At 47.2% G+C, this 27071-nt stretch overlaps 1 protein-coding gene across 1 annotated transcript in view; it reads left to right on the top strand.

Moving 5' to 3' along the window:
- The first annotated feature begins 8747 nt into the window (after positions 1-8747).
- LOC139399215 (phosphatidate cytidylyltransferase 2-like) overlaps positions 8748-27071 on the top strand; it is a 32685-nt gene continuing 14361 nt past the window's right edge. The window contains exons 1-7 of the mRNA XM_071144729.1: positions 8748-8834; positions 12224-12372; positions 14845-14941; positions 16739-16836; positions 19105-19244; positions 21502-21560; positions 25452-25534. Coding sequence (XP_071000830.1) covers positions 8748-8834; positions 12224-12372; positions 14845-14941; positions 16739-16836; positions 19105-19244; positions 21502-21560; positions 25452-25534 — 713 coding nt within the window. The remainder of the gene's footprint in view (positions 8835-12223; positions 12373-14844; positions 14942-16738; positions 16837-19104; positions 19245-21501; positions 21561-25451; positions 25535-27071) is intronic.

Below are 27071 nucleotides of genomic sequence, written 5' to 3'. Positions count from 1 at the left end.
TTGGGATCGGGTCCCCCCCCCGCCCGTGTCGTTTTGGGATCAGGTCCTCCCCCCCGTCCATGTCGTTTTGGGATCGGGTCCCCCCCGTCCGTGTCGTTTTGGGATCAGTTCCCCCCCCCCCCCCCCCGCCCGTGTCGTTTTGGGATCAGGTCCTCCCCGTCCGTGTCGTTTTGGGATCAGTTCCCCCCCCCCCCCCGCCCGTGTCGTTTTGGGATCGGGTCCGTGTCGTTTTGGGATCAGGCTCCCCTCGTCCCCTGTCGTTTTGGGATCAGGTCCTCCGTGTCGTTTTGGGATCAGGTCCCCCCCCCGCCCGTGTCGTTTTGGGATCGGGTCCGTGTCGTTTTGGGATCAGGCCCCCCGCCCGTGTCGTTTTGGGATCAGGTCCCCCGCCCGTGTCGTTTTGGGATCAGGCCCCCCCCCCCCCCCCCGCCCGTGTTGTTTTGGGATCGGGTCCGTGTCGTTTTGGGATCAGCCCCCCCCTGTCGTTTTGGGATCACCCCCCCCCCCCCCCCCCCGCCCGTGTCGTTTTGGGATCAGGTGTCCGTCCCCCGCCCGTGTCGTTTTGGGATCAGGTGTCCGTCCCCCGCCCGTGTCGTTTTGGGATCAGGTCCCCCCCCGCCCGTGTCGTTTTGGGATCGGGTCCGTGTCGTTTTGGGATCAGGTCCTCCCCGTCCCTGTCGTTTTGGGATCAGGTCCCCCCCCCGTGTCGTTTTGGGATCGGGTCCGTGTCGTTTTGGGATCAGGTCCCCCCCCCGCCCGTGTCGTTTTGGGATCGGGTCCGTGTCGTTTTGGGATTAGGCCCCCCCCGTCCCCTGTCGTTTTGGGATCAGGTCCTCCGTGTCGTTTTGGGATCAGGTCCCCCCCCTGCCCGTGTCGTTTTGGGATCAGGCCCCCCCCGTCCCTGTCGTTTTGGGATCAGGTCCTCCCCGTCCGTGTCGTTTTGGGATCAGGCCCCCCCCCCCCCCCCCCCCCCGTCCCTGTCGTTTTGGGATCAGGTCCCCCCCCCCCCCCCCCCCCCGCCTGTGTCGTTTTGGGATCAGGCCCCCCCCGTCCCTGTCGTTTTGGGATCAGGTCCTCCCCGTCCGTGTCGTTTTGGGATCAGGCCCCCCCCCCCCATCCCTGTCGTTTTGGGATCGGGTCCCCCTTCCGTGCCGTCTTACTCATTATTATTATCTAAAAGGAAGTTTCACGGTGTCGTTTTGGGATCGGGTCCGTGTCGTTTTGGAATCAGGCCCCCCCCCGTCCCCGTCGTTTTGGGATCAGGTCCTCCGTGTCGTTTTGGGATCAGGTCCCCCCCCCGCCCGTGTCGTTTTGGGATCAGGTCCTCCCCCCCGTCCATGTCGTTTTGGGATCGGGTCCCCACCGTCCGTGTCGTTTTGGGATCAGGCCCCCCCCACCCCGCCCGTGTCGTTTTGGGATCAGGTCCTCCCCCCCGTCCATGTCGTTTTGGGATCGGGTCCCCCCCGTCCGTGTCGTTTTGGGATCAGGCCCCCCCCACCCCGTCCGTGTCGTTTTGGGATCAGGCCCCCCTCACCCCGCCCGTGTCATTTTGGGATCAGGTCCCCCCCCCCCCCCCCCGCCCGTGTCGTTTTGGGATCAGGTCCCCCCCGCCCGTGTCGTTTTGGGATCGGGTCCGTGTCGTTTTGGGATCAGGCCCCCCTGTCCCTGTCGTTTTGGGATCAGGTCCTCCCCGTCCGTGTCGTTTTGGGATCAGGTCCCCCCCCCCCCCCCCCCCGCCCGTGTCGTTTTGGGATCAGGTCCCCCCCGCCCGTGTCGTTTTGGGATCGGGTCGGTGTCGTTTTGGGATCAGGCCCCCCCCCGTCCCTGTCGTTTTGGGATCAGGTCCCCCCCCGCCCGTGTCGTTTTGGGATCGGGTCCGTGTCGTTTTGGGATCAGGTCGTCCGTGACGTTTTGGGATCAGGTCCCCCCCCCCGCCGTGTCGTTTTGGGATCAGGTCCCCCCCCCCCGCCCGTGTCGTTTTGGGATTGGGTCCGTGTCGTTTTGGGATTGGGTCCGTGTCGTTTTGGGATCAGGTCCTCCCCGTCCGTGTCGTTTTGGGATCAGTTCCCCCCCCCCCCCGCCCGTGTCGTTTTGGGATCGGGTCCGTGTCGTTTTGGGATCAGGCTCCCCTCGTCCCCTGTCGTTTTGGGATCAGGTCCTCCGTGTCGTTTTGGGATCAGGTCCCCCCCCGCCCGTGTCGTTTTGGGATCAGGTCGTCCCCCCCCCCCCCCCGCCCGTTTCGTTTTGGGATCGGGTCCGTGTCGTTTTGGGATCAGGTCCTCCCCGTCCATGTCGTTTTGGGATCAGGCCCCGCCCCCCCCCCCCCCCCCCGGTCCCTGTCGTTTTGGGATCAGGTCCCCCCGCCCGTGTCGTTTTGGGATCGGGTCCGTGTCGTTTTGGGATCGGGCCCCCCCCGTCCCTGTCGTTTTGGGATCAGGTCCCCCCCGCCCGTGTCGTTTTGGGATCGGGTCCGTGTCGTTTTGGGATCGGGCCCCCCCCACCCGTGTCGTTTTGGGATCGGGTCCGTGTCGTTTTGGGATCAGGTCCCCCCGCCCGTGTCGTTTTGGGATCGGGTCCGTGTTGTTTTGGGATCAGGTCTCCCCCCACCGCCCGTGTCGTTTTGGGATCGGGTCCCCCCCCCCCCCCCGCCCGTGTCGTTTTGGGATCGGGTCCGTGTCGTTTTGGGATCGGGCCCCCCCCCGTCCCTGTCGTTTTGGGATCAGGCCCCCCCCCCCCCCCCCCGCCCGTGTCGTTTTGGGATCGGGTCCGTGTCATTTTGGGATCAGGCCCCCCCGTCCATGTCGTTTTGGGATCAGGTCCTCTCCTTCCGTGTCGTTTTGGGATCAGGCCCCCGTCCCTGTCGTTTTGGGATCAGGTCCCCCCCCCCCCGCCCGTGTCGTTTTGGGATCGGGTCCGTGTTGTTTTGGGATCGGGTCCCCCCCGTCCCTGTCGTTTTGGGATCAGGTCCCCCCCCGTGTCGTTTTGGGATCAGGTCCCCCCCGCCCGTGTCGTTTTGGGATCAGGTGTCCCCCCCCCCCCCCCCCCGCCCGTGTCGTTTTGGGATCGGGTCCGTGTCGTTTTGGGATCAGGCCCCCCGCCCGTGTCGTTTTGTGATCAGGTCCCCCGCCCGTGTCGTTTTGGGATCAGGCCCCCCCCCCCCCCCGCCCGTGTTGTTTTGGGATCGGGTCCGTGTCGTTTTGGGATCAGCCCCCCCCTGTCGTTTTGGGATCATCCCCCCCCCCCCCCCCGCCCGTGTCGTTTTGGGATCAGGTGTCCGTCCCCCGCCCGTGTCGTTTTGGGATCAGGTCCCCCCCCGCCCGTGTCGTTTTGGGATCGGGTCCGTGTCGTTTTGGGATCAGGTCCTCCCCGTCCCTGTCGTTTTGGGATCAGGTCCCCCCCCCGTGTCGTTTTGGGATCGGGTCCGTGTCGTTTTGGGATCAGGTCCCCCCCCCGCCCGTGTCGTTTTGGGATCGGGTCCGTGTCGTTTTGGGATTAGGCCCCCCCCGTCCCCTGTCGTTTTGGGATCAGGTCCTCCGTGTCGTTTTGGGATCAGGTCCCCCCCCTGCCCGTGTCGTTTTGGGATCAGGCCCCCCCCGTCCCTGTCGTTTTGGGATCAGGTCCTCCCCGTCCGTGTCGTTTTGGGATCAGGCCCCCCCCCCCCCCCCGTCCCTGTCGTTTTGGGATCAGGCCCCCCCCCCCCCCCCCCGCCTGTGTCGTTTTGGGATCAGGCCCCCCCCGTCCCTGTCGTTTTGGGATCAGGTCCTCCCCGTCCGTGTCGTTTTGGGATCAGGCCCCCCCCCCCATCCCTGTCGTTTTGGGATCGGGTCCCCCTTCCGTGCCGTCTTACTCATTATTATTATCTAAAAGGAAGTTTCAGACTGAACCAATAGCATCTCTCCTAATATACAGCTCTTTGTGCTAGGTGTCCCAGTCTGCAGGTTTTCCCTGGTTGTGTCTCCTCATCACTCAGCGCTACGCCATAAATGACACAATTACGTACGTAATTGCACCCTGTACCCTATATAGTGCACTACGTTTGACTAGAGTAGTGCACTACATAGGGCACAGGGTGCAATTACGGACGTTCAAAGTGTCTTCTTCCTTCATTAAAGGTTGAGTAGGATTCTCCTCTTTCATGAAGGAAACCACGGACTCCTTGTCTGTCTGAGACCAGATACACACACACACACACACACACACACACACACACTGAACAAACATACTGAACACGGCAGTGACACAGCACAATGTCACAGCTAACCCCCCCTTCTCAACCCACCACACACACACACACTGAACAAACACACTGAACACGGCAGTGACACAGCACAATGTCACAGCTAACCCCCCCCTTCTCAATCCACCACACACACACACACACTGAACAAACACACTGAACACGGCAGTGACACAGCACAATGTCACAGCTAACCCCCCCCCTTCTCAACCCAGCACACACGAACACTGATGCACACACACCACACACACAGTCCCCTCCTCAACCCAAGTCGCTCCCAATTTACCCTGCTCATTAGGACTGGTGACGGAGCCTCTGACCTTTCGCTAATTTTAGAGTGCAATCTTTCGTCTCTCTCCTTATTTAGGGTGGTTTTAGTTGAGGGAAGCCATGGAGAGAATCCAACCAAATCATGAGAAACTAAAAGGAGAGAGGCCACCGTAGGCAGACCTGTCACTCAAGAGAAGACAGGCTATGTGCACACTGCCCACAAAATGAGGTTAGAAAATGAGCTGCACTTCCTAACCTCCTGCCAAATGTATGACCATATTAGAGACACACATTTCCCTCAGATTACACAGATAGAGAGAGAGACTTAATACAGTTTGTCCCAATTGTTTACTCACTAAAACTGGACCATAAAGGCACAATGACCCAAAACTGTAACTCATTTAGAAGAACCAGACACCAAATCTGCAATACAACTGGCACATGTTGTTTCTTCACACTCCGATTGCAATTCTATAACAAACATTTGGACAAGCCACCTTCACAACTAAAATATATTGTGTACAAATTAAATGTGACACTGTTCGACAAGCTAAGCTCAATTTCTCTCATCACAAGTGCAAACACTAATTGCGTAAATGTTCACTTTGCAATCAGACCATGTTGAAATATAAAACAACATTTTTGTTGTTGTTGTTGTTGCGTTTGTGTTCCCCTCTGAGTATACAAACAACTATACAGTGAAACAACAACATATTGGTCTCTGAAATAGCTTCTGATAGTAATGTTTTGAATATGTCACATTAGTGTGATCTCGGTTGTCACAAAATTAGATTTATTTGATGTGTGTGTGTTTGTGTGTTTCATTTGTATGCAGAGTTTAATTTTGAGGCGGGATTACATTATTATGATTGATGTGTTTTAATTTGATAAGATGTTTGGGGAAATTAATTAATTAGTACCTGAGATGGTGTTTCAGCAAACGTCTAACATTTGGGAAAAAGTCTATGGAATTTGAAATTCTTTATACTTTTTGATACTTAAGTATATTATTGCAATTCCATTTAATACTTAAGTATATTTTTAAAACATTTTACTGATTTAAAAAAAAGTGTTTATTATTTTATTATTTATTTATTTTACTGAGTATTTTACTGAGAGACTCACTTTTACTTGAGTCATTTTCTAAGGTATCTTTACTTTTACTCAAGTATGACATTTGGGTACTTTTTCCTCCACTGGGTACACCAATCTAGTACCGGGTTGGCCACCCCTTTGCCATGAAGGGAGGCACCTGGTCAGCAACAATGTTCAGATACGCTGTGGTGTTCAATCGTTGCTCAGTTGGTATCTCAAGGGACTTAACGTGTGCCAGAAAAACATTCCCACACCTTTATACCAACGCCACCAGCCTGTACCGTTGACACCAGGCAGAATGGGGCCATGGACTTGTGCTGCTCACGCAAAACCTTGTTCCTGCCAGCAGCATGATGCAACAGGAACTGGGATTTGTCGGACCAGGCGATGTTTTTCCACTCTTCTATTGTCCAGTGTTGGTGATGGCGTCCCTGCTGGATCCGCTTCTTCTTCTTGTTTTTAGTTGACTTCATGTTTATAAAATAATACAAGATAATGACACTGAATTCTAAGCAAATCTTGTCTGCCCTGGTCAGGTATTCTGCCAATGTGTACTTTTTTGTTTATGGCCAAAAACATTTCAATTTGCGTAGTTCTATCCAGTGTGTCGTGTAATAATATTGTAGTTTTCTCGTGATTTGGTTGTGTCTAATGGTAATACTGTCCTTGGGCTCTGTGGAGTCTGTTTCAAATCAAATTTCATTTGTCACATGCGCTGAATACAACCTTACTGTGAAATGCTTACTTACAAGCCCTTAACCAACAAGGCAGAAAATATTTGCTATAATAATTTTATAAACCCAAGTAAAAAAAAAAAAAAAAAAGAATTTTAAAATATCACAAAATAACAATAATGAGGTTTATACAGTGGGTACCGGTACCTAGTCAATGTGCAGGGATAATGGAGGTAATATAGATAATGTGTAGGTATGTGTTTTGATCAGAGCTCCAGAATCAACTGGCTGAGAGGGGACCCTTCTCTAGGTGATGGCTTTGTTATGGAAGGTTTGGCAATCACTTCCTTTTAGGTGGTTGTAGGATTTAATGACTCCTTTCTGGATTTTGATCATGAGCTGATATTTTTCAAATTCTTCTCTATGTGCATTAACTGTTTTTTTAAACGTAGTACATTGATGTTTTGGCAAGTCTTAGTTGGACCACAACCAAAGAGGGCAATGAGTTCTATAACTGATTCAAGTATTTTTTGCCAGATCCTAATTGGGGATGTCTAATTTTATGTACCATTTGATGGCGTAGAAGGCCCTTCTTGCGGTGTGTGTGTCTCTTTCTCTCTCAGGTCGTTGTCAAAGGTGTTTATTCCACCGACTCGTGTGACATATTTTTCTTGGCGTGGAGGATTTTAGCTATCGTTGTTTTGAGAGACAATTTTATTTTCCTGTTTCGGTCTCTCTCTCACCGCCCCCCCCCCCCCCCCCCCCAGCTCTGAACTCTACCCTAGTGTACTACAGCTCTGAACTCTACCCTACTGTACTACAGCTCTGAGTCATGAGGTGCCCAGTGATGTAGAACTCCCTAACGAGCTAAAGGCCTTTTATCCTTGCTTCGAGGAATTCGACCCTGAGTCTTGCATGAAAGGCCCTGTTGTTCCGGATGACTGTGTTATCTCGCAGGTTAACTATGGGTGTAACGGTACACGTATTCGTACCAAACCGTTCGTTACAGGGACCTCGGTCCACACTGTGAACCCGATTTGAATACATAAAAATGTATATATATTTACTACATAAAAACACTATAGGCTATGCCTCTTGAGTAAATTTGAGCTGAAATTTTTTTCCCCGGGCTCTTCCGTTTTAAAATACATTCTGTACAGTCTTAGGGCGCATATCCGCGTCTATAAACCATTCTCATTGGTTGAAAATAGGGAGTTTGAGCACCTCGTGAAAGTGCTTGAGCCACGTTGCAAGCTTTCCTCTTGCATCCATTCAAGCTGCCGGGTAGTACCAGCTCTATTTAAGCAAGCCAAAGACCAAGTTTTCAATGAATTGGTCAATGAACCCTGTGTTTCTCGTACTTAAGGGACAGCCCATCACGTTACCCTGGAGAAACGCCCCACCCCCCTTTATGAGAGCATCTGACACTGAAGGAGATATGGTGCATCCGTAACCAAGTGGGAATTTCCCACATACGACTGGGGAAAAATACACTTGAATCCCCCCCCCCCCCCCACTTCTCTCATTTGGTGGCCTTTGATAGCCTCTTATAACAGCATTTTCGTCAGTTAAATGCAACCACAAAACATTTTATTTATAAAGTCCAGAATCCTCCAACCAGAATTTCTGGAAAACCAGGGAATTTTATTGAAAGTTCACAGAATTTCCTTCAAATACCTCATTAGTATCTATCCTGATGCCTAGTCACTTTACCCTGTCTTCAAGCACAGTGGGGCAAAAAAAGTATTTAGTCAGCCACCAATTGTGCAAGTTCTCCCACTTAAACAGATGAGGGGCTTGTAATTTTCCTCATAGGTACACTTCAACTATGACAGACAAAATGAGGGGAAAAAAATCCAGAAAATCACATTGTAGGATTTTTAATTAATTTATTTGCAAATTATGGTGGAAATTAAGTATTTGGTCACCTACAAACAAGCAAGATTTCTGGCTCTCACAGACCTGTAACTTCTTCTTTAAGAGGCTCCTCTGTCCTCCACTCGTTACCTGTATTAATGGCACCTGTTTAAACTTGTTATCAGTATAAAAGACACCTGTCCACAACCTCAAACAGTCACACTCCAAACTCCACTATGGCCAAGACCAAAGAGCTGTCAAAGGACACCAGAAACAAAATTGTAGACCTGCACCGGGCTGGGAAGACTGAATCTGCAATAGGTAAGCAGCTTGGTTTGAAGAAATCAACTGTGGGAGGGGAATTCCAGCTCGGGAATTCCAGCTCGGAATCTCAGGCCTCTTTCTAGAGCTCTTTGGTATTTAATTAGGATCCCCATTAGCTGTTGCAAAAACAGCAGCTACTCTTCCACACAAAACAGGAAACATGATATATAATACAGAACATTAATAGACATGAACAGCCATAACTACATCGATTAAAAAATGTAAAAGATGCACGTAGCCACATGTAAATACATACACAGAAACGATCTAGTTCAGATTGGGGAGAGGCGATGTGCCGCGAGGCGTTGTGCCGCGAGGCGATGTGCCGCGAGGCGGTGTGCCGCGAGGCGTTGTGCCGCGAGGCGTTGTGCCGCGAGGTGTTGCTTTATCTGTTTTTGAAACCAGGTTTGCTGTTATTTGAGCAATATGATATGGGAGTTCCATGCAATATGGGCTCTATATAATACTGTACGCTTTCTTGAATTTGTTCTGGATTTGGGGACTGTGAAAAGACCCCTGGTGGCATGTCTGATGGGATAAGTGTGTGTTTGTGTCAGAGCTCTGTGTAAGTTGACAATGCAAACTATTTGGGATTTTCTACACATTTCTTGTAAAAAGAAGTGAGGCAATCACTCTCCTCAACTCTTAGCCAAGAGACACTGACATGCATAGTATTTATATCAGCCCTTTGATTACAATGAAGAGCAAGACGTTTTGCTCTGTTCTGGACCAGCTGCAGCTTAACTAGGTCTTTCCTTGCAGCACTGGACCACACGACTGGACAATAATCAAAGATAAGACAGAACTAGAGCCTGCAGAACTTGCTTTCGGGGAATGTGGTGTCAAAATCTCTTTATTACGGACAGACCTCTCCCCATCTTTAAAACCATAGAATCTATATGTTTTGACCATGACAGTTTACAATCTAAGGTAACGCCAAGTAATTTAGTCTCCTCAACTTGTTCAACGGCCACACCATTCATTACCAGATTCAGCTGAGGTCTAGAACTTAGGGAATGATTTGCACCAAATACAATACTCTTAGTTTTAGAGATATTCAGGACCAGTTTATTACTGGCCACCCATTCCAAAACAAACTGCTACTCTTTGAGAGTTTCTGTGACTTCATTAGCGGTGGTTGCTGATGCGTAGCTGGTTGAATCATCAGCATACATGGACACATGCTTTGTTGAATGCAATAACAACAGGGATCTAGACAGCCACAAACGCGGGACAATCTGCGGTCCCAGCCACGCGCTACGTTCAAGCCCTCAAACCCCGCTAGCTTGATAGGCAGCTAGCTAGCAGCTAGACTAGCTGCTACACCAAATAGCTCCTCCGACCCGGCCTTGGTCGGCAGGATCACTGGACAGAGAATAGCAGTCCCAGCAACTGATGCAGACTGTTAGCGGGATCCAAAGTAAGAAGTTAGCTAGCTGCTAAGAACTTTCCAATACACTTTCAAAACAACAAACCGAGCTTTCCCTCGTTCCGCGTTCAACAGGAAGTTAACTTCTTTGGGACTGGGGGACAGTATTGAGAAGCTTGGATAAAAAGGTGCCCAGAGTAAACTGTCTGCTACTCAGCCATTAAAGCTGAATATGCATATAATTAGTAGATTTTGATAGAAAGCACTCTGAAGTTTCTACAACTGTTTGAATGATGTCTGTGAGTATAACAGAACTCATATGGCAGGCAAAAACCTGAGAAAAAGTCCAACCAGGAAGTGAGAAATCTGAGGTTAGTAGTTTTTCAAGATATTGCCTATTGAATATACAGTGTCTATGGGGTAATATTGCACTTCCTACGGCTTCCACTACATGTCAACAGTCTTTAGAACCTTGTTTGACGCTTCTACTGTGAAGGAGGGGGGAATGAGAGCTGAATGAGTCAGGGCTCTCACGTGAGAGTGACCTGCGTTCCATTGCATTTCTACAGACAAAGGAATTTTCCGGTTGAAACATTATTGAAGATTTATGATAAAAACATCCTAAAGATTGATTCTATACTTCGTTTGACATGTTTCTACGAACTGTAATATGACTTTTCATCTGAACTTTCCCCTGGACTTGCCCGCGCCTCCGTGAGTTTGGATTGTGTACTAAACGCGCGAACAAAAATTAGGTATTTGGACGTAAATGATGGACATTATCAAACAAAATAAATATTTATTGTGGAACTGGGATTCCTGGGAGTGCATTCTGATGAAGATCATCAAAGGTAAGTGAATATTTATAATGCTATTTCTGACTTCTGTTGACACCACAACATGGCGGATATCTCTATGGCTTGTTTTTGTGTCTGAGCGCCGTTCTCAGATTATTGCATGGTGAAACTTTTCCGGAAAGTTTTTTTGAAATCTGACACAGCGGTTCCATTAAGGAGTAGTGGATCTAAAATCCCATGCATAACACTTGTATCTTTTAGCAATGTTTATTATGAGTATTTCTGTAAATTGATGTGGCTCTCTGCAAAATCACCGGATGTTTTGGAACTACTGAAAATAACGCACCAATGTAAACTGAGATTTTTGCATATAAATATGAACTTTATCGAACAAAACATACATGTATTGTGTAACATGAAGTCCTATGAGTGTCATCTGATGAAGATCATCAAAGGTTAGTGATTAATTTGATCTCTTTCTGCTTTTTGTGTCGCCTCTCTTTTGCTGGAAAAATGGCTGTGTTTCTCTGTGACGAGGCGGTGACCTAACATAATCGTTTGGTCTGTTTTCGCAGTAAAGCCTTTTTGAAATTGGACACTGTGGCTGGATTTACAACAAGTTTATCTTTAAAATGGTGTAAAATATTTGTATGTTTGAGGAATTTTAATTATGGGATTTCTGTTTTTGAATTTGGCGCCATGCAATTTCACTGGCTGCTGTTGAGGTGGGACGCTAACGTCCCACATATCCCAGAGAAGTTAAGATAAGGAAAACAGTCAATTGAAATAAAAAAAATAGGCCCTAATCTATGGATTTCACATGACTGGGCAGGGGTGCAACCATGGGTGGGCCTGGTAGGGCATAGGTCAACCCACTGGGGAGCCAGGCCCAGCCAATCAGAATGAGGGCTTTATTACATACAAAATTACTTATTCGTTTCATCAGCTGTCTGGGCGACTGGTCTCAGACGATCCAGCAGGTGAAGAAGCCAGATGTGGAGGTCCTGGGCTGGCGTGGTTACATGTGGTTGTGAGGCCAGTTGAACGTACTGCCAAATTCTCTAAAACAACGTTGGAGGCGGCTTATGGTAGAGAAATTAACATTTAAATTATCTGGCAACAGCTCTAGTGGACATTCCTGCAGTCAGCGTGCCAATTGCACGCTCCCTCAACTTGAGACATCTGTGGCATTGTGTTGTGTTTTAGTGGCCTTTTATTGTCCCCAGCACAAGGCGCACCTGTGTAATGATAATGCTTCTTGATAATCCATCCATCTGACAGGTGTGGCATATCTTGGCAAAAGAGAAATGCTCATTAACAGAGATGTTAACACTTTTTGTGCCTATGGAAATAGGATCTTTTTACATGTTGCGTCTTTATATTTTGGTTCAGTATAGTATCATTGTTTGGTTTTCTTTGTGCTGACACACTAGTATTCTACATCTGGTGTGTGTGTGTGTGTGTGTGTGTGTGTGTGTGTGTGTGTGTGTGTGTGTGTGTGTGTGTGTGTGTGTGTGTGTGTGTGTGTGTGTGTGTGTGTGTGTGTGTGTGTGTGTGTGTGTGTGTGTGTGTGTGTGTGTGTGTGTGTGTTTTTTTTTAGGAGGCAGCTGGAGAGGACAGATTGGGTCTGGCTGGAGGAGAGGGAGATGGAGACCGAGAGTCTAACGCAGGCACTCCAGAAGTTCCTCCCTCCACAGTAGACAACACTCCACAGTTCCTCAACAAGGCTGTGGAGGGCCTCAACCCCAGGTAACACACACACAAATACACACACACTTCAGTGTCTCAACAGGAAGTTGAGGCGGGAATGTGCGTTAAAACCCCCCTAAGGTCGATGACCACGCCCCCCCCCGAAATCTAATTAGCATAATAAAACAATCCCCGAGCAAGAAATAATGTGGGGGGGGGGGGGGGGGGGGGCTTCTGCATTGGATGAGTCTCAATCCTCCGCTCTGTCGATTATTCTGCATCTGGAGAAAGGTGGCCGAGCTAAAGTGGTGTTTGTCAGACCATGTGATATCCAGAAAATCAGTCTTCTCACGTCCGAACTGTTGGCCTACAAACGACTATGACCCCTCTATGGAAAGATGAGACTCTCACAAACACGATGGTGTTCTCCGTCTTGGTCTACGACTCCCACAAGCGTCTTGGCCAGAACTTGTCGGTGTCGACCAATTAGGGTTTCCAATCTCTTCAAAAGAATGTGGTGAACGATGTTGTCAGAAGCGGCACTAAGGCCTAGGAGCACAAGGGCAGATGCAGAGCCTCGGTCTGACGCCATTAAATGGTAATTTACTACCTAATTTACTACCTTTTACGAGCACAGTCTCAGTAATATGATGGGGTCTGAAACCCATCTGAAACCAGACTGAAGTGTTTCGTATAGGTTATTTGTCTTCAGGAAGGCAGTGAGTTGCTACACAACAGGTTTTTTTTTAAACAGGGAGATTCGATATAGGCCAATTTTAATACCTTTAAAAAATATATATATTCAGAGTCAAGCTTTGGCTTTACAAGAGGCTTTATTACTGCAACATTAAGTGAGTTTGGTACACATCCTGAGGACAGGGAGCTAGCTGTAAGTTATGTTCAACATAGGAGGGTCAAACACAGGAAGTAGCTCTTTCGGTAGTTTAGTTGGAATAGGGTCCAGTATGCAGCTTGAAGGTTTAGAGGCCATGTTTATTTTCATCAATGTGTCAAGAGATATAGTACTAAAAAAAACTTGCAGACTCAGGACAACCTGAGCTTTGGAGGAATACGCAGATTTAAAGAGGAGTCCGTCATTTGCTTTCTAATGATCATGATCTTTTCCTCAAAGAAGTTCATGAATTTATTCCTGCTGAAGTGAAAGCCATCCTCTCTTGGGGAATGCTGCTTTTTAGTTAGCTTTGCGACAGTATCAAAAATACATTTTGGATTGTTCTTATTCTCCTCAATTAGGTTGGAAAAATAGGCTAATCGAGCTTAAAAGTGATGGCTCTTCGATATTGCACGCTACGGTCTTTCCAAGCCGGTCGGAAAACTTTAGGTTTGGTGGAGCGCCATTTACGTTCCAATTTTCTAGAAGCGTGTTTGAGCTCGGGTATTTTCTGTATAGCAAGGAGCTAATTTCTTGTGACAAATGTTTTTGAGGTTTTTAAGGGTGCAACTGCATCTCGGGTATTACTCAAGGTTAAACATAGATCCTTGGTTAGGTGGTTAACGTATGTTTGTAATGCGACGTCCTTGGGTAGAAGGAGGGAGTCTAGAAGGGCATCTAGGAATCTTTGGGTGTCCGAGAATGTATAGCTCGACATTTTGATCATCCTTGGTTGGGGTCTGAGCAGATACTTTTTTTTGCGGTTGCGTATGTAATAAAATGGTGGTCCGATAGTCCAGGATTATGAAGAAAAGCATTTAAATTCACAATATTTATTCCACAGGACAAAACTAGGTCCGGAGTATGACTGTGGCAATGCATAGGTCCGAAGACATGTTGGACAAAACCCACTGAGTCGATGATGGCTCCGAAAGGTCTTTTAGAGTGGGTCTGTGGACTTTTCCATGTGAATATTGAAGTCACCAAATATTTTAATATTATCTGCCATGACTACAAGGTCCAATAGGAGCTCAGTGAGGAACGCTGTATATGTCCCAGAAGGCCTGTAAAAAGTAGCTATAAAAAGGCTGCATAGATTTCATGACTAGAAGCTCAAAAGACGAAAACGTATTGATGTATCTGTGTGTGTTGATGTGTATCTGTGTGTGTGTGTGTGTGTGTGTGTGTGTGTTGATGTGTATCTGTGTGTGTGTGTGTGTGTGTGTGTTGATGTGTATCTGTGTGTGTGTGTGTGTGTGTGTGTGTGTTGATGTGTATCTGTGTGTGTGTTGATGTGTATCTGTCTGTGTTGATGTGTATCTGTGTGTGTGTTGATGTGTATCTGTGTGTGTGTTGATGTGTATCTGTGTGTATCTGTCTGTGTTGATGTGTATCTGTGTGTGTGTTGATGTGTATCTGTGTGTGTGTGTGTGTGTGTGTGTGTTGTGTATCTGTGTGTGTGTTGATGTGTATCTGTGTGTGTGTTGATGTGTATCTGTGTGTATCTGTCTGTGTTGATGTGTATCTGTGTGTGTGTTGATGTGTATCTGTGTGTGTGTTGATGTGTATCTGTGTGTATCTGTCTGTGTTGATGTGTATCTGTGTGTGTTGATGTGTATCTGTGTGTATTGTGTTTCCAGATGGAAGAACTGGTGGATCCGAGGGGTTCTGTCTCTGGCCATGATTTCAGGATTCTTTATGGTCATCTACCTGGGACCCATCATGCTCATATTAGTGGTACGAGGCTTCATAACACCATGCTCATATTAGTGGTACGAGGCTTCATAACACCATGCTCATATTAGTGGTACGAGGCTTTATAACAACACCATGCTCATATTAGTGGTACGTGGCTTCATAACACCATGTTCATATTAGTGGTACGAGGCTTCATAACACCATGTTCATATTAGTGGTACGTGGCTTCATAACACCATGTTCATATTAGTGGTACGAGGCTTCATAACACCATGTTCATATTAGTGGTACAAGGCTTCATAACACCAAGTTCATATTAGTGGTACGAGGCTTCATAACACCATGTTCATATTAGTGGTACGAGGCTTCATAACACCATGTTCATATTAGTGGTACGAGGCTTTACAACACCGTGCTCATTTTAGTGGTACGAGGCTTCATAAGAACATCATGTTCATATTAGTGGTACGAGGCTTCATAACACCATGTTCATATTAGTTGTATGAGGCTTTATAACAACACCATGCTCATATTAGCGGTACGAGGCTTCATAACACCATGTTCATATTAGTGGTACGAGGCTTTATAACACCATGCTCATATTAGTGGTACGAGGCTTCATAACACCATGTTATATTAGTGGTACGAGGCTTCATAACACCATGTTCATATTAGTGGTACGTGGCTTCATAACACCATGTTCATATTAGTGGTACGGGGCTTTTTAACAACACCATGTTCATATTAGTGGTACGAGGCTTCATAACACCATGTTCATATTAGTGGTACGAGGCTTCATAACACCATGTTCATATTAGTGGTACGTGGCTTCATAACACCATGTTCATATTAGTGGTACGAGGCTTCATAACACCATGTTCATATTAGTGGTACGAGGCTTCATAACACCATGTTCATAGTAGTGGTACGAGGCTTTATAACACCATGTTCATATTAGTGGTACGAGGCTTCATAACACCATGTTCATATTAGTGGTACGTGGCTTCATAACACCATGTTCATATTAGTGGTACGAGGCTTCATAACACCATGTTCATATTAGTGGTACGAGGCTTCATAACACCATGTTCATAGTAGTGGTACGAGGCTTTATAACACCATGTTCATAGTAGTGGTACGAGGCTTCATAACACCATGTTCATAGTAGTGGTACGAGGCTTTTTCTTTTTTTTTGATGACCAGTGGTAACTCCCCCTGGGTGGGTAGGTGGTAACTCCCCCTGGGTGGGTAGGTGGTAACTCCCCCTGGGTGGGTAGGTGGTAACTCCCCCTGGGTGGGTAGGTGGTAACTCCCCCTGGGTGGGTAGGTGGTAACTCCCCCTGGGTGGGTAGGTGGTAACTCCCCCTGGGTGGGTAGGTGGTAACTCCCCCTGGGTGGGTAGGTGGTAACTCCCCCTGGGTGGGTAGGTGGTAACTCCCCCTGGGTGGGTAGGTGGTAACTCCCCCTGGGTGGGTAGGTGGTAACTCCCCCTGGGTGGGTAGGTGGTAACTCCCCCTGGGTGGGTAGGTGGTAACTCCCCCTGGGTGGGTAGGTGGTAACTCCCCCTGGGTGGGTAGGTGGTAACTCTTCATGGGTAGGTAGGTGGTAACTCCTCCTGGGTAGGTAGGTGGTAAATCTTCCTGGGTAGGTAGGTGGTAACCAGGGGTAACTCTTCCTGGGTATGTTGGTGGTAACCAGGGGTAACTCTTCCTGGGTAGGTAGGTGGTAACCAGTGGTAACTCTTCCTGGGTGGGTAGGTGGTAACCAGTGGTAACTTCTCCTGGGTGGGTAGGTGGTAACCAGGGGTAACTCCATGTGATTCTCTCTCCTTGGTAGGTGATGACCATCCAGATCAAGTGTTTTCAGGAGATCATAGATATCGGCTACAGAGTCTACCATTCCTACGAGCTTCCCTGGTTCAGGACACTCAGCTGGTGAGGACATTGTATCTACACTGAAGAAAAATATAAATGCAACATACAACAATTTCAAAGATTTTACTGAGTTACAGTTCATTTAAGGAAATCAGTCCAATTGAAACAAATTCATTAGGCCCTAATCTATGGATTTCACATGACTGGGAATACAGATATGTATCTTTTGGTCACAGATACCTTTAAAAAGATAGGGGCGTGGATCAGAAAACCAGTCAGTATCTGGTGTGACCATTTGCCTCATTCAGCGTGACACATCTCCTTCACATAGAGTTGATCAGGCTGTTGACTGTGGCCTGTGGAATATTGTTCCACTCCTCTTCAATGGTTGTGCGAAGTTGCTGGATATTGATGGGAACTGGAACATGCTGTTGTACACGTTTATCCAGAGCATCCCAAACATGCTCAATGGGTGACATGTCTGGTGAGTATGCAGGCCACGGAAGAACTGGGACATTTTCAGATTCCAGGAATTGTGTACAGATCCTTGCGACATGTGGCCGTGCATTATCATGCTGAAACATGAGGTGATGGAGGCAGATGAATGGCACGACAATGGGCCTCAGGATCTCATCATGGTATCTCTGTGCATTCAAATTTCCATTGATTTAAATGCAATTGTGTTCGTTGTCCGTAGCTTATGCCTGCTCATACCATAACCCCACCACCACCATGGGGCACTCTGTTCACAACGTTAACATCAGTAAACCGTTCGCCCACACAATGCCATACACGCTGTCTGCCATCTGGCCGGTACAGTTGAAACCGGGAATCATCCGTGAAGAGCACACGACTACAGCGAGGCCAGTGACCAACATTCAGTTCTCTGGCAACAGCTCTGATGGACATTCCTGCAGTCAGCATGCCAATTGCACGCTCCCTCAAGACATCAGTGGCATTGTGTTGTGTGACCAAACTATACATTTTAGAGTGACCTTTTATTGTCTCCAGCACAAGGTGCACCTGTGTAATGATCATGCTGTTTAATCAGCTTATTGATATGCCACACCTGTCAGGTGGATGGATTTTCTTGGCAAAGGAGAAATGCTCACTAACAGGGATGTAAACAAATTTGTGTGCAAAATTTGAGAGAAATAAGCTGTTTTTGTTGCTTATGGAACATTTCTGGGATATTTTATTTCAGCTCATGAAACATGAGATCAACCGACTTTATATTGTTGTTCAGTGTATCTCGATCTCTCCTGTAACACACAGCCTTTAAAGGAGGTTTAAACATCTAAAGGTTACATTTAGTAGGTCTCTTTCCCCCCTCTATTTCACCCATCTCTCTCTTTCTGGTTCCCTACGGTCCCTACCCTCTCTCTCTTTCTGGTTCCCTACGGTCCCTACCCTCTCTCTCTTTCTGGTTCCCTACGGTCCCTACCCTCTCTCTCTTTCTGGTTCCCTACGGTCCCTACCCTCTCTCTCTTTCTGGTTCCCTACGGTCCCTACCCTCTCTCTCTTTCTGGTTCCCTACGGTCCCTACCCTCTCTCTCTTTCTGGTTCCCTACCCTCTCTCTCTTTTCCGGTTCCCTACCCTCTCTCTCTCTTTTCCGGTTCCCTACCCTCTCTCTCTCTTTTCCGGTTCCCTACCCTCTCTCGCTCGCTCTCTGTTTTTTCTACTGTTTCTCTCTCTTTCTGTTTATCAACGGTCTCTCGCTCGCTCTCTGTTATGTTTCCCAATGTTCTCTCTCTTTCCCTACAGTCTCTCTCTCTTCCTCACGTCCCACTCTCTGCTCTGCCTCTGTCTAAAATGCTGCCTAGTGTTACTCTGCAGGTAATAGTGTGATTATGGAGTGGCCCTCTCCCCTTTTGAGTTTTACATTTCTGTACAGCAGAGCAGCTTTTGTGCACATTGTTTTGTTTTTAAAATATTTGTCTTATTTTATTTGTTTACAAAATAGTTTCTAATTTTAGTTTCAGTTTACCATAATAACCTTGGCACACAACACACACTCACACACCAATCAAGCCAACCCTGAACAAAGGCCACTGCAACGAAGCCCTCTCAACCAAACCTTATCACTCACACAACCAAACTCTAACCTTGATACCCAACAAATATGTGAGGTAAAAAACACACATTAAACCAATGGAAGGATTACAATATCCTTCCTCTGTTTTTCCAGGAACTTTAGGTTACTTTTTGATTTGTGTTGAACTGATTGATACTGAATAAATAAGGCCTATGTGATGCAAAACACACACACGCATTTAAAGAGAGAACTACATATTCACAGTATCCATCTTTGTTTGTTTGTCTTCCAGGTACTTCCTGATTTGTGTGAATTATTTCTTCTACGGTGAGACGTTGGCGGAGTACTTTGGTGCGTTGGTTCAGAGAGAGGATTCACTCCAGTTCCTGGTCCGATACCACCGCTTCATCTCCTTCACTCTCTACCTGGCAGGTGAGCCTCGGTGGAACACAGCGGAAACACAGCCATCGATACAGCATGTGCTGTGTTTAATACAGAAGAAGAAGACGACGGTTCATTAGGAAAGTATTCAGACCCCTTGTGTATTTTTCCACGTTAGTCTTATTCTAAAATGGGTTCAATTGTCCCCCCCCCCTCCCTCATCAATCTACACACAATACCCCATAATGACATCACAATACCCCATAATGACATCACAATACCCCATAATGACATCACAATACCCCATAATGACAAAGCAAAAACGTTTTTTTTTAATATATATATAAATTTGCAAAAGTATAAAAATAATATTGCATTTACATAAGTATTCAGACCCTTTACTCAGTACTGTGTTGAAGCACCTTTGGCAGTGATTACAGCCTTGAGTCTTCTTGGGTGTGATGCTACAAGCTTGGCACACCTGTATTTGGGGAGTTTCTCACATTCCTCTCTGCAGATCCTCTCAAACTCTGTCAGGTTGGATGGGGAGCGTTGCTGCACAGCTTTTTTCAGGTCTCTCCAGAGATGTTCGATCGGGTTCAAGTCCGGGCTCTGGCTGGGCAACTCAAGGACAATCAGGTCACAGCCAAGAAAACTCCTGCGTTGTCTTGGCTGTGTGCTTAGGGTCATTGTCCTGTTGGAAGGTGAACCTTTTCCCCATTCTGAGGTGCTGAGCACTCTGGAGCAGATTTTCATCAAGGATCTCTCTGTACTTAGCTCTGTTCATCTTTCCCTCGATACAGACTAGTCTCCAAGTCTCTGCCGCTGAAAAACATTTCCACAGCATGATGCTGCCACCACCATGCTTCACCGTAGGGATGGTTCCAGGTTTCCTCCAGACGTGACGCTTGGCATTCAGGCCAAAGAGTTCAATCTTGTTTTCATCAAACCAGAAAATATTTTTCCTTATGGTCTGAGTCCTTTTAGGTGCCTTTTGGCAAACTCCAAGCGGCTTGTCATGTGCCTTTTACTGAGGAGTGGCTTCCGTCTGACCACTCTACCATAAAGGCCTGATTGGTGGAGTGCTGCAGAGATGGGAGAACCTTCCAAAAGGACAACCATCTCCACAGAGGAACCCTGGAGCTCATTCAGAGTGACCATCGGGTTCTTGGTATCCTCCCTGACGAAGGCCCTTCTCCACCCCTGATTGCTCAGTTTGGCCAGCTCTAGTAAGAGTCTTGGTGCTTCCAAACTTCTTACATTTGATAATGATGGAGGCTACTGTGTTCTTAGGGACCTTCAATGTTGCAGACATTTTTTGATACCCTTCCCCAGATCTGTGCCTCGATGCAATCCTGTCTCGGTGCGCTACGGACAATTCCTTCAACCTAAATTTGCCAAAAAAATGTCTAAACCTGTTTTCACTCTGTCATTATGGGGGACTGTGTATAGATTGTTGAGGAACATTTTATTTAATCCATTTTAGAATAAGGCTGTAACGTGACAAAATGTGGAAAAGGGGAAGGGGTCTGAATACTTTCTGAATACACTGTCTATGCCATTTAGCAGGACTTTTTCCATACATTTTTTGTGCATATATTTTCCATATAGGAAACCCTCTAACATTTAACGTAGAGAATAACGGCGTCTTCGTAGCCATTTTATCATGTTTGTTGTGTATCAGAAAATCGACAAAACTCTCTACACCAATCAGAATCGAGTATTCAGCTAATGCAACATGTTATCTATATAGCCACAGTACAACAGATATGTATAGACGTAAGTGTTTTATTTATTTATTTATATATATATATACACACACACACACAGTGGGGCAAAAAGTATTTAGTCAGCCACCAATTGTGCAAGTTGTCCCACTTAAAAAGATGAGAGAGGCCTGTAATTCATCATAGGTACACCTCAACTATGACAGACAAAATTAGGAAAAAAAATCCAGAAAATCACATTGTAGGATTTTTTTATGAATTTATTTGCAAATTATGGTGGAAAATAAGTATTTGGTCACCTACAAACAAGTAAGATTTCTGGCTCTCACAGACCTCTAACTTCTTCTTTAAGAGGCTCCTCTGTCCTCCACTCGTTACTTGTATTAATGAACGTTTTAACCGACGCCTTCAGCACAAATTATATAGTTCTATTAGCCTGGATCCACGTCGGGTGGTTCTGTCTTGACAACTCAGTGTAACAATGGTCATACGGCTCGGCACTATATGGATGTGATGATGATGATGATGCCCCCCCCACCTTGTACAGAGAAACTGATCGCATGTTATTTGATTTTTCACAGGTTTCTGCATGTTTGTTCTGAGTCTAGTGAAGAAACATTACCGCCTGCAGTTTTATATGGTGTGTATGAGCCAAGTAACCCTGGATACCACTGACTAACCACCACCATACTGCACACTGCATACCATCCCCATACTGTATACCACACTGCATACCATCCACCATACTGTATTCAACACTGCATACCATCCACCATACTGTATACCACACTGCATACCATCCACCATACTGTATATCACACTGCATACCATCCACCATACTGTATACCACACTGCATACCATCCACCATACTGTATACCACACTGCATACCATCCACCATACTGTATATCACACTGCATACCATCCACCATACTGTATACCACACTGCATACCATCCACCATACTGTATACCACCCTGCATACCATCCACCATACTGTATACCACCCTGCATACCATCCACCATACTGTATACCACACTGCATACCATCCACCATACTGTATACCACACTGCATACCATCCACCACACTGTATACCACACTGCATACCATCCACCATAATGTATACCACACTGCATACCATCCACCATACTGTATACCACACTGCATACCATACTGTATACCACGCTGCATACCATCCACCATACTGTATATCACACTGCATACCATCCACCATACTGTATACCACACTGCATACCATCCACTATACTGTATACCACACTGCATACCATCCACTATACTGTATACCACGCTGCATACCATCCACTATACTGTATACCACACTGCATACCATCCACTATACTGTATACCACACTGCATACCATCCACTATACTGTATACCACGCTGCATACCATCCACTATACTGTATACCACACTGCATACCATCCACTATACTGTATACCACGCTGCATACCATCCACTATACTGTATACCACGCTGCATACCATCCACTATACTGTATACCACACTGCATACCATCCGCTATACTGTATACCACACTGCATACCGTCCGCTATACTGTATACCACACTGCATACCGTCCGCTATACTGTATACCACACTGCATACCGTCCGCTATACTGTATACCACACTGCATACCGTCCACCATACTGTATACCACACTGCATACCATCCACTATACTGTATACCACACTGCATACCATCCACCGTACTGCACACTGCATACCATCCACCACACTGCATACCATCCACCACACTGCATACCATCCACCACACTGCATACCATCCACCATACTGTATACCACACTGCATACCATCCACCATACTGTATACCACACTGCATACCATCCACCATACTGTATATCACACTGCATACCATCCACCATACTGTATACCACACTGCATACCATCCACCATACTGTATACCACACTGCATACCATACTGTATACCACACTGCATACCATCCACCATACTGTATATCACACTGCATACCATCCACTATACTGTATACCACACTGCATACCATCCACTATACTGTATACCACACTGCATACCATCCACTATACTGTATACCACGCTGCATACCATCCACTATACTGTATACCACACTGCATACCGTCCACTATACTGTATACCACACTGCATACCGTCCACCATACTGTATACCACACTGCATACCATCCACTATACTGTATACCACAATGCATACCATCCACCGTACTGCACACTGCATACCATCCACCACACTGCATACCATCCACCACACTGCATACCATCCACCACACTGCATACCATCCACCACACTGCATACCATCCACCATACTGTATTCCACACTGCATACCATCCACCATACTGTATACCACACTGCATACCATCCACCATACTGTATATCACACTGCATACCATCCACCATACTGTATACCACACTGCATACCATCCACCATACTGTATACCACACTGCATACCATCCACCATACTGTATATCACACTGCATACCATCCACCATACTGTATACCACACTGCATACCATCCACCATACTGTATACCACCCTGCATACCATCCACCATACTGTATACCACACTGCATACCATCCACCATACTGTATACCACACTGCATACCATACTGTATACCACGCTGCATACCATCCACCATACTGTATATCACACTGCATACCATCCACCACACTGCATACCATCCACCACACTGCATACCATCCACCACACTGCATACCATCCACCACACTGCATACCATCCACCATACTGTATACCACACTGCATACCATCCACCATACTGTATACCACACTGCATACCATCCACCATACTGTATACCACACTGCATACCATCCACCATACTGTATACCACACTGCATACCATACTGTATACCACGCTGCATACCATCCACCATACTGTATATCACACTGCATACCATCCACTATACTGTATACCACACTGCATACCATCCACCATACTGCACACTGCATACCATCCACTGTACTGCATACCATCCACCACACTGCATACCATCCACCACACTGCATACCATCCACCACACTGCATACCATCCACCACACTGCATACCATCCACCGTACTGCATAGCCTGGGCACCAGAACGGTTTGTGCTAACATTCCACTTCCTTGTATATATGGTATGGAGTGACATGATGGCACAAACAGAATGGTAACCAGGCTAGCCTACTCCCAGGCTACGACACAAATGGCACACTATTCCCAACGTAGTGCACTATGTTTTACCACTCTTTTTTTGTTAGGGTTTATTAAAAAGTAGTTGACTACATAGGGAGTAGGAATGTTGTTTGAAACGTAGCCAGTAGAACCAGCTGTACTATACTAGGTCTGGCCCAAGAGAACATTCTAGATTACAGCCAGTAGAACCAGCTGTACTATACTAGGTCTGGCCCAAGAGAACATTCTAGATTACAGCCAGTAGAACCAGCTGTACCATACTAGGTCTGGCCCAAGAGAACATTCTAGATTACAGCCAGTAGAACCAGCTGTACTCTACTAGGTCTGGCCCAAGAGAACATTCTAGATTACAGCCAGTAGAACCAGCTGTACTATACTAGGTCTGGCCCAAGAGAACATTCTAGATTACAGCCAGTAGAACCAGCTGTACTATACTAGGTCTGGCCCAAGAGAACATTCTAGATTACAGCCAGTAGAACCAGCTGTACTCTACTAGGTCTGGCCCAAGAGAACATTCTAGATTACAGCCAGTAGAACCAGCTGTACTATGCTAGGTCTGGCCCAAAAGAACATTCTAGATTACAGCCAGTAGAACCAGCTGTACTATGCTAGGTCTGGCCCAAAAGAACATTCTAGATTACAGCCAGTAGAACCAGCTGTACTATACTAGGTCTGGCCCAAGAGAACATTCTAGATTACAGCCAGTAGAACCAGCTGTACTATACTAGGTCTGGCCCAAGTGAACATTCTAGATTACAGCCAGTAGAACCAGCTGTACTATACTAGGTCTGGCCCAAGAGAACATTCTAGATTACAGCCAGTAGAACCAGCTGTACTATACTAGGTCTGGCCCAAGAGAACATTCTAGATTACAGCCAGAAGAACCAGCTGTACTATACTAGGTCTGGCCCAAGAGAACATTCTAGATTACAGCATAGCTTGTTTTTCTCCCCTCACACACACACACACACCTCCACAAATATGTTGTATTTTAATGTCTCCATTAAAAATGTCTCACACACTAACACACACACATTGCTAGCCTGCTTTGTTAAAGGCATCTTCATCCGCCTAGCATTGTGTCATTGATGTGGTAGATGTCAGTAGTAGTGAACTGAATATACTTCTCTCTGTGCTCATTCCATATTCCCCACCACTAACGTGTGTGTGTGTGTGTGTGTGTGTGTGTGTGTGTGTGTGTGTGTGTGTGTGTGTGTGTGTGTGTGTGTGTGTGTGTGTGTGTGTGTGTGTGTGTGTGTGTGTGTGTGTGTGTGTGTGTGTGTGTGGTTTGCCCCTCCAGTTTGCGTGGACCCATGTAACCCTCCTGATCGTGGTTACACAGTCTCACCTAGTCATTCAGAACCTGTTTGAAGGAATGATCTGGTAAGAAACACGCACGCACACAGGGCTCTACAGTGCGATCCTTTTACTCACAAAATGTTTTGCTGTGCGACCTGACATTTTTATTTAGGAGCCCCAGTGCACCAGATTCTAGCTTTATTACGCCAAATATTTGTCATTGTGCGCCTACATTTTCCAACTTAGGTCACATGCTCCTTGTTAAAAAGGTCAGCGTAGAGTCTTGACAAAGCATCAGTGTTTCTGGTCACAAAGAAACATCTCGCCCAGACAGACCAGGGCCCGTATCCACACAGAAATGTCTCGCCCAGAGCCCGTATCCACACAGAAACGTCTCGCCCAGACAGACCAGGGCCCGTATCCACACAGAAACGTCTCGCCCAGACAGACCAGGGCCCGTATCCACACAGAAACGTCTCGCCCAGACAGACCAGGGCCAATATCCACAAAGAAACATCGCCCCCAGACAGACCAGAGCCCGTATCCACAAGGAAACGTCGCGCCCAGACAGACCAGGGCCCGTATCCACAAAGAAACATCTCGCCCAGACAGACCAGGGCCCGTATCCACACAGAAACGTCTCGCCCAGACAGACCAGGGCCCGTATCCACACAGAAACGTCTCGCCCAGACAGACCAGGGCCAATATCCACAAAGAAACATCGCCCCCAGACAGACCAGAGCCCGTATCCACACAGAAACGTCTCGCCCAGACAGACCAGGGCCCGTATCCACACAGAAACGTCTCGCCCAGACAGACCAGGGCCAATATCCACAAAGAAACATCGCCCCCAGACAGACCAGGGCCAATATCCACAAAGAAACATCGCCCCCAGACAGACCAGAGCCCGTATCCACAAAGAAACGTCGCGCCCAGACAGACCAGGGCCCGTATCCACAAAGAAACATCTCGCCCAGACAGACCAGGGCCCGTATCCACACAGAAATGTCTCGCCCAGACAGACCAGGGCCCGTATCCACACAGAAATGTCTCGCCCAGACAGACCAGGGCCAATATCCACAAAGAAACATCGCCCCCAGACAGACCAGAGCCCGTATCCACAAGGAAACGTCTCGCCCAGACAGACCAGGGCCCGTATCCACAAAGAAACATCTCGCCCAGACAGACCAGGGCCCGTATCCACACAGAAACGTCTCGCCCAGACAGACCAGGGCCCGTATCCACACAGAAACGTCTCGCCCAGACAGACCAGAGCCCGTATCCACAAGGAAACGTCGCGCCCAGACAGACCAGGGCCCGTATCCACAAAGAAACATCTCGCCCAGACAGACCAGGGCCCGTATCCACACAGAAACGTCTCGCCCAGACAGACCAGGGCCCGTATCCACACAGAAACGTCTCGCCCAGACAGACCAGGGCCAATATCCACAAAGAAACATCGCCCCCAGACAGACCAGAGCCCGTATCCACAAGGAAACGTTGCGCCCAGACAGACCAGGGCCCGTATCCACAAAGAAACCTCGCGCCCAGACAGACCAGGGCCCGTATCTACACAGAAACGTTGCGCCCAGACAGACCAGGGCCCGTATCCACAAAGAAA

The sequence above is a fragment of the Oncorhynchus clarkii genome, unplaced genomic scaffold (genome assembly GCF_045791955.1).
Source record: "Oncorhynchus clarkii lewisi isolate Uvic-CL-2024 unplaced genomic scaffold, UVic_Ocla_1.0 unplaced_contig_14060_pilon_pilon, whole genome shotgun sequence".
In the NCBI taxonomy this organism is placed as follows: Eukaryota; Metazoa; Chordata; class Actinopteri; order Salmoniformes; family Salmonidae; genus Oncorhynchus; species Oncorhynchus clarkii.
This window is presented reverse-complemented; position numbering and strand designations above follow the sequence as displayed.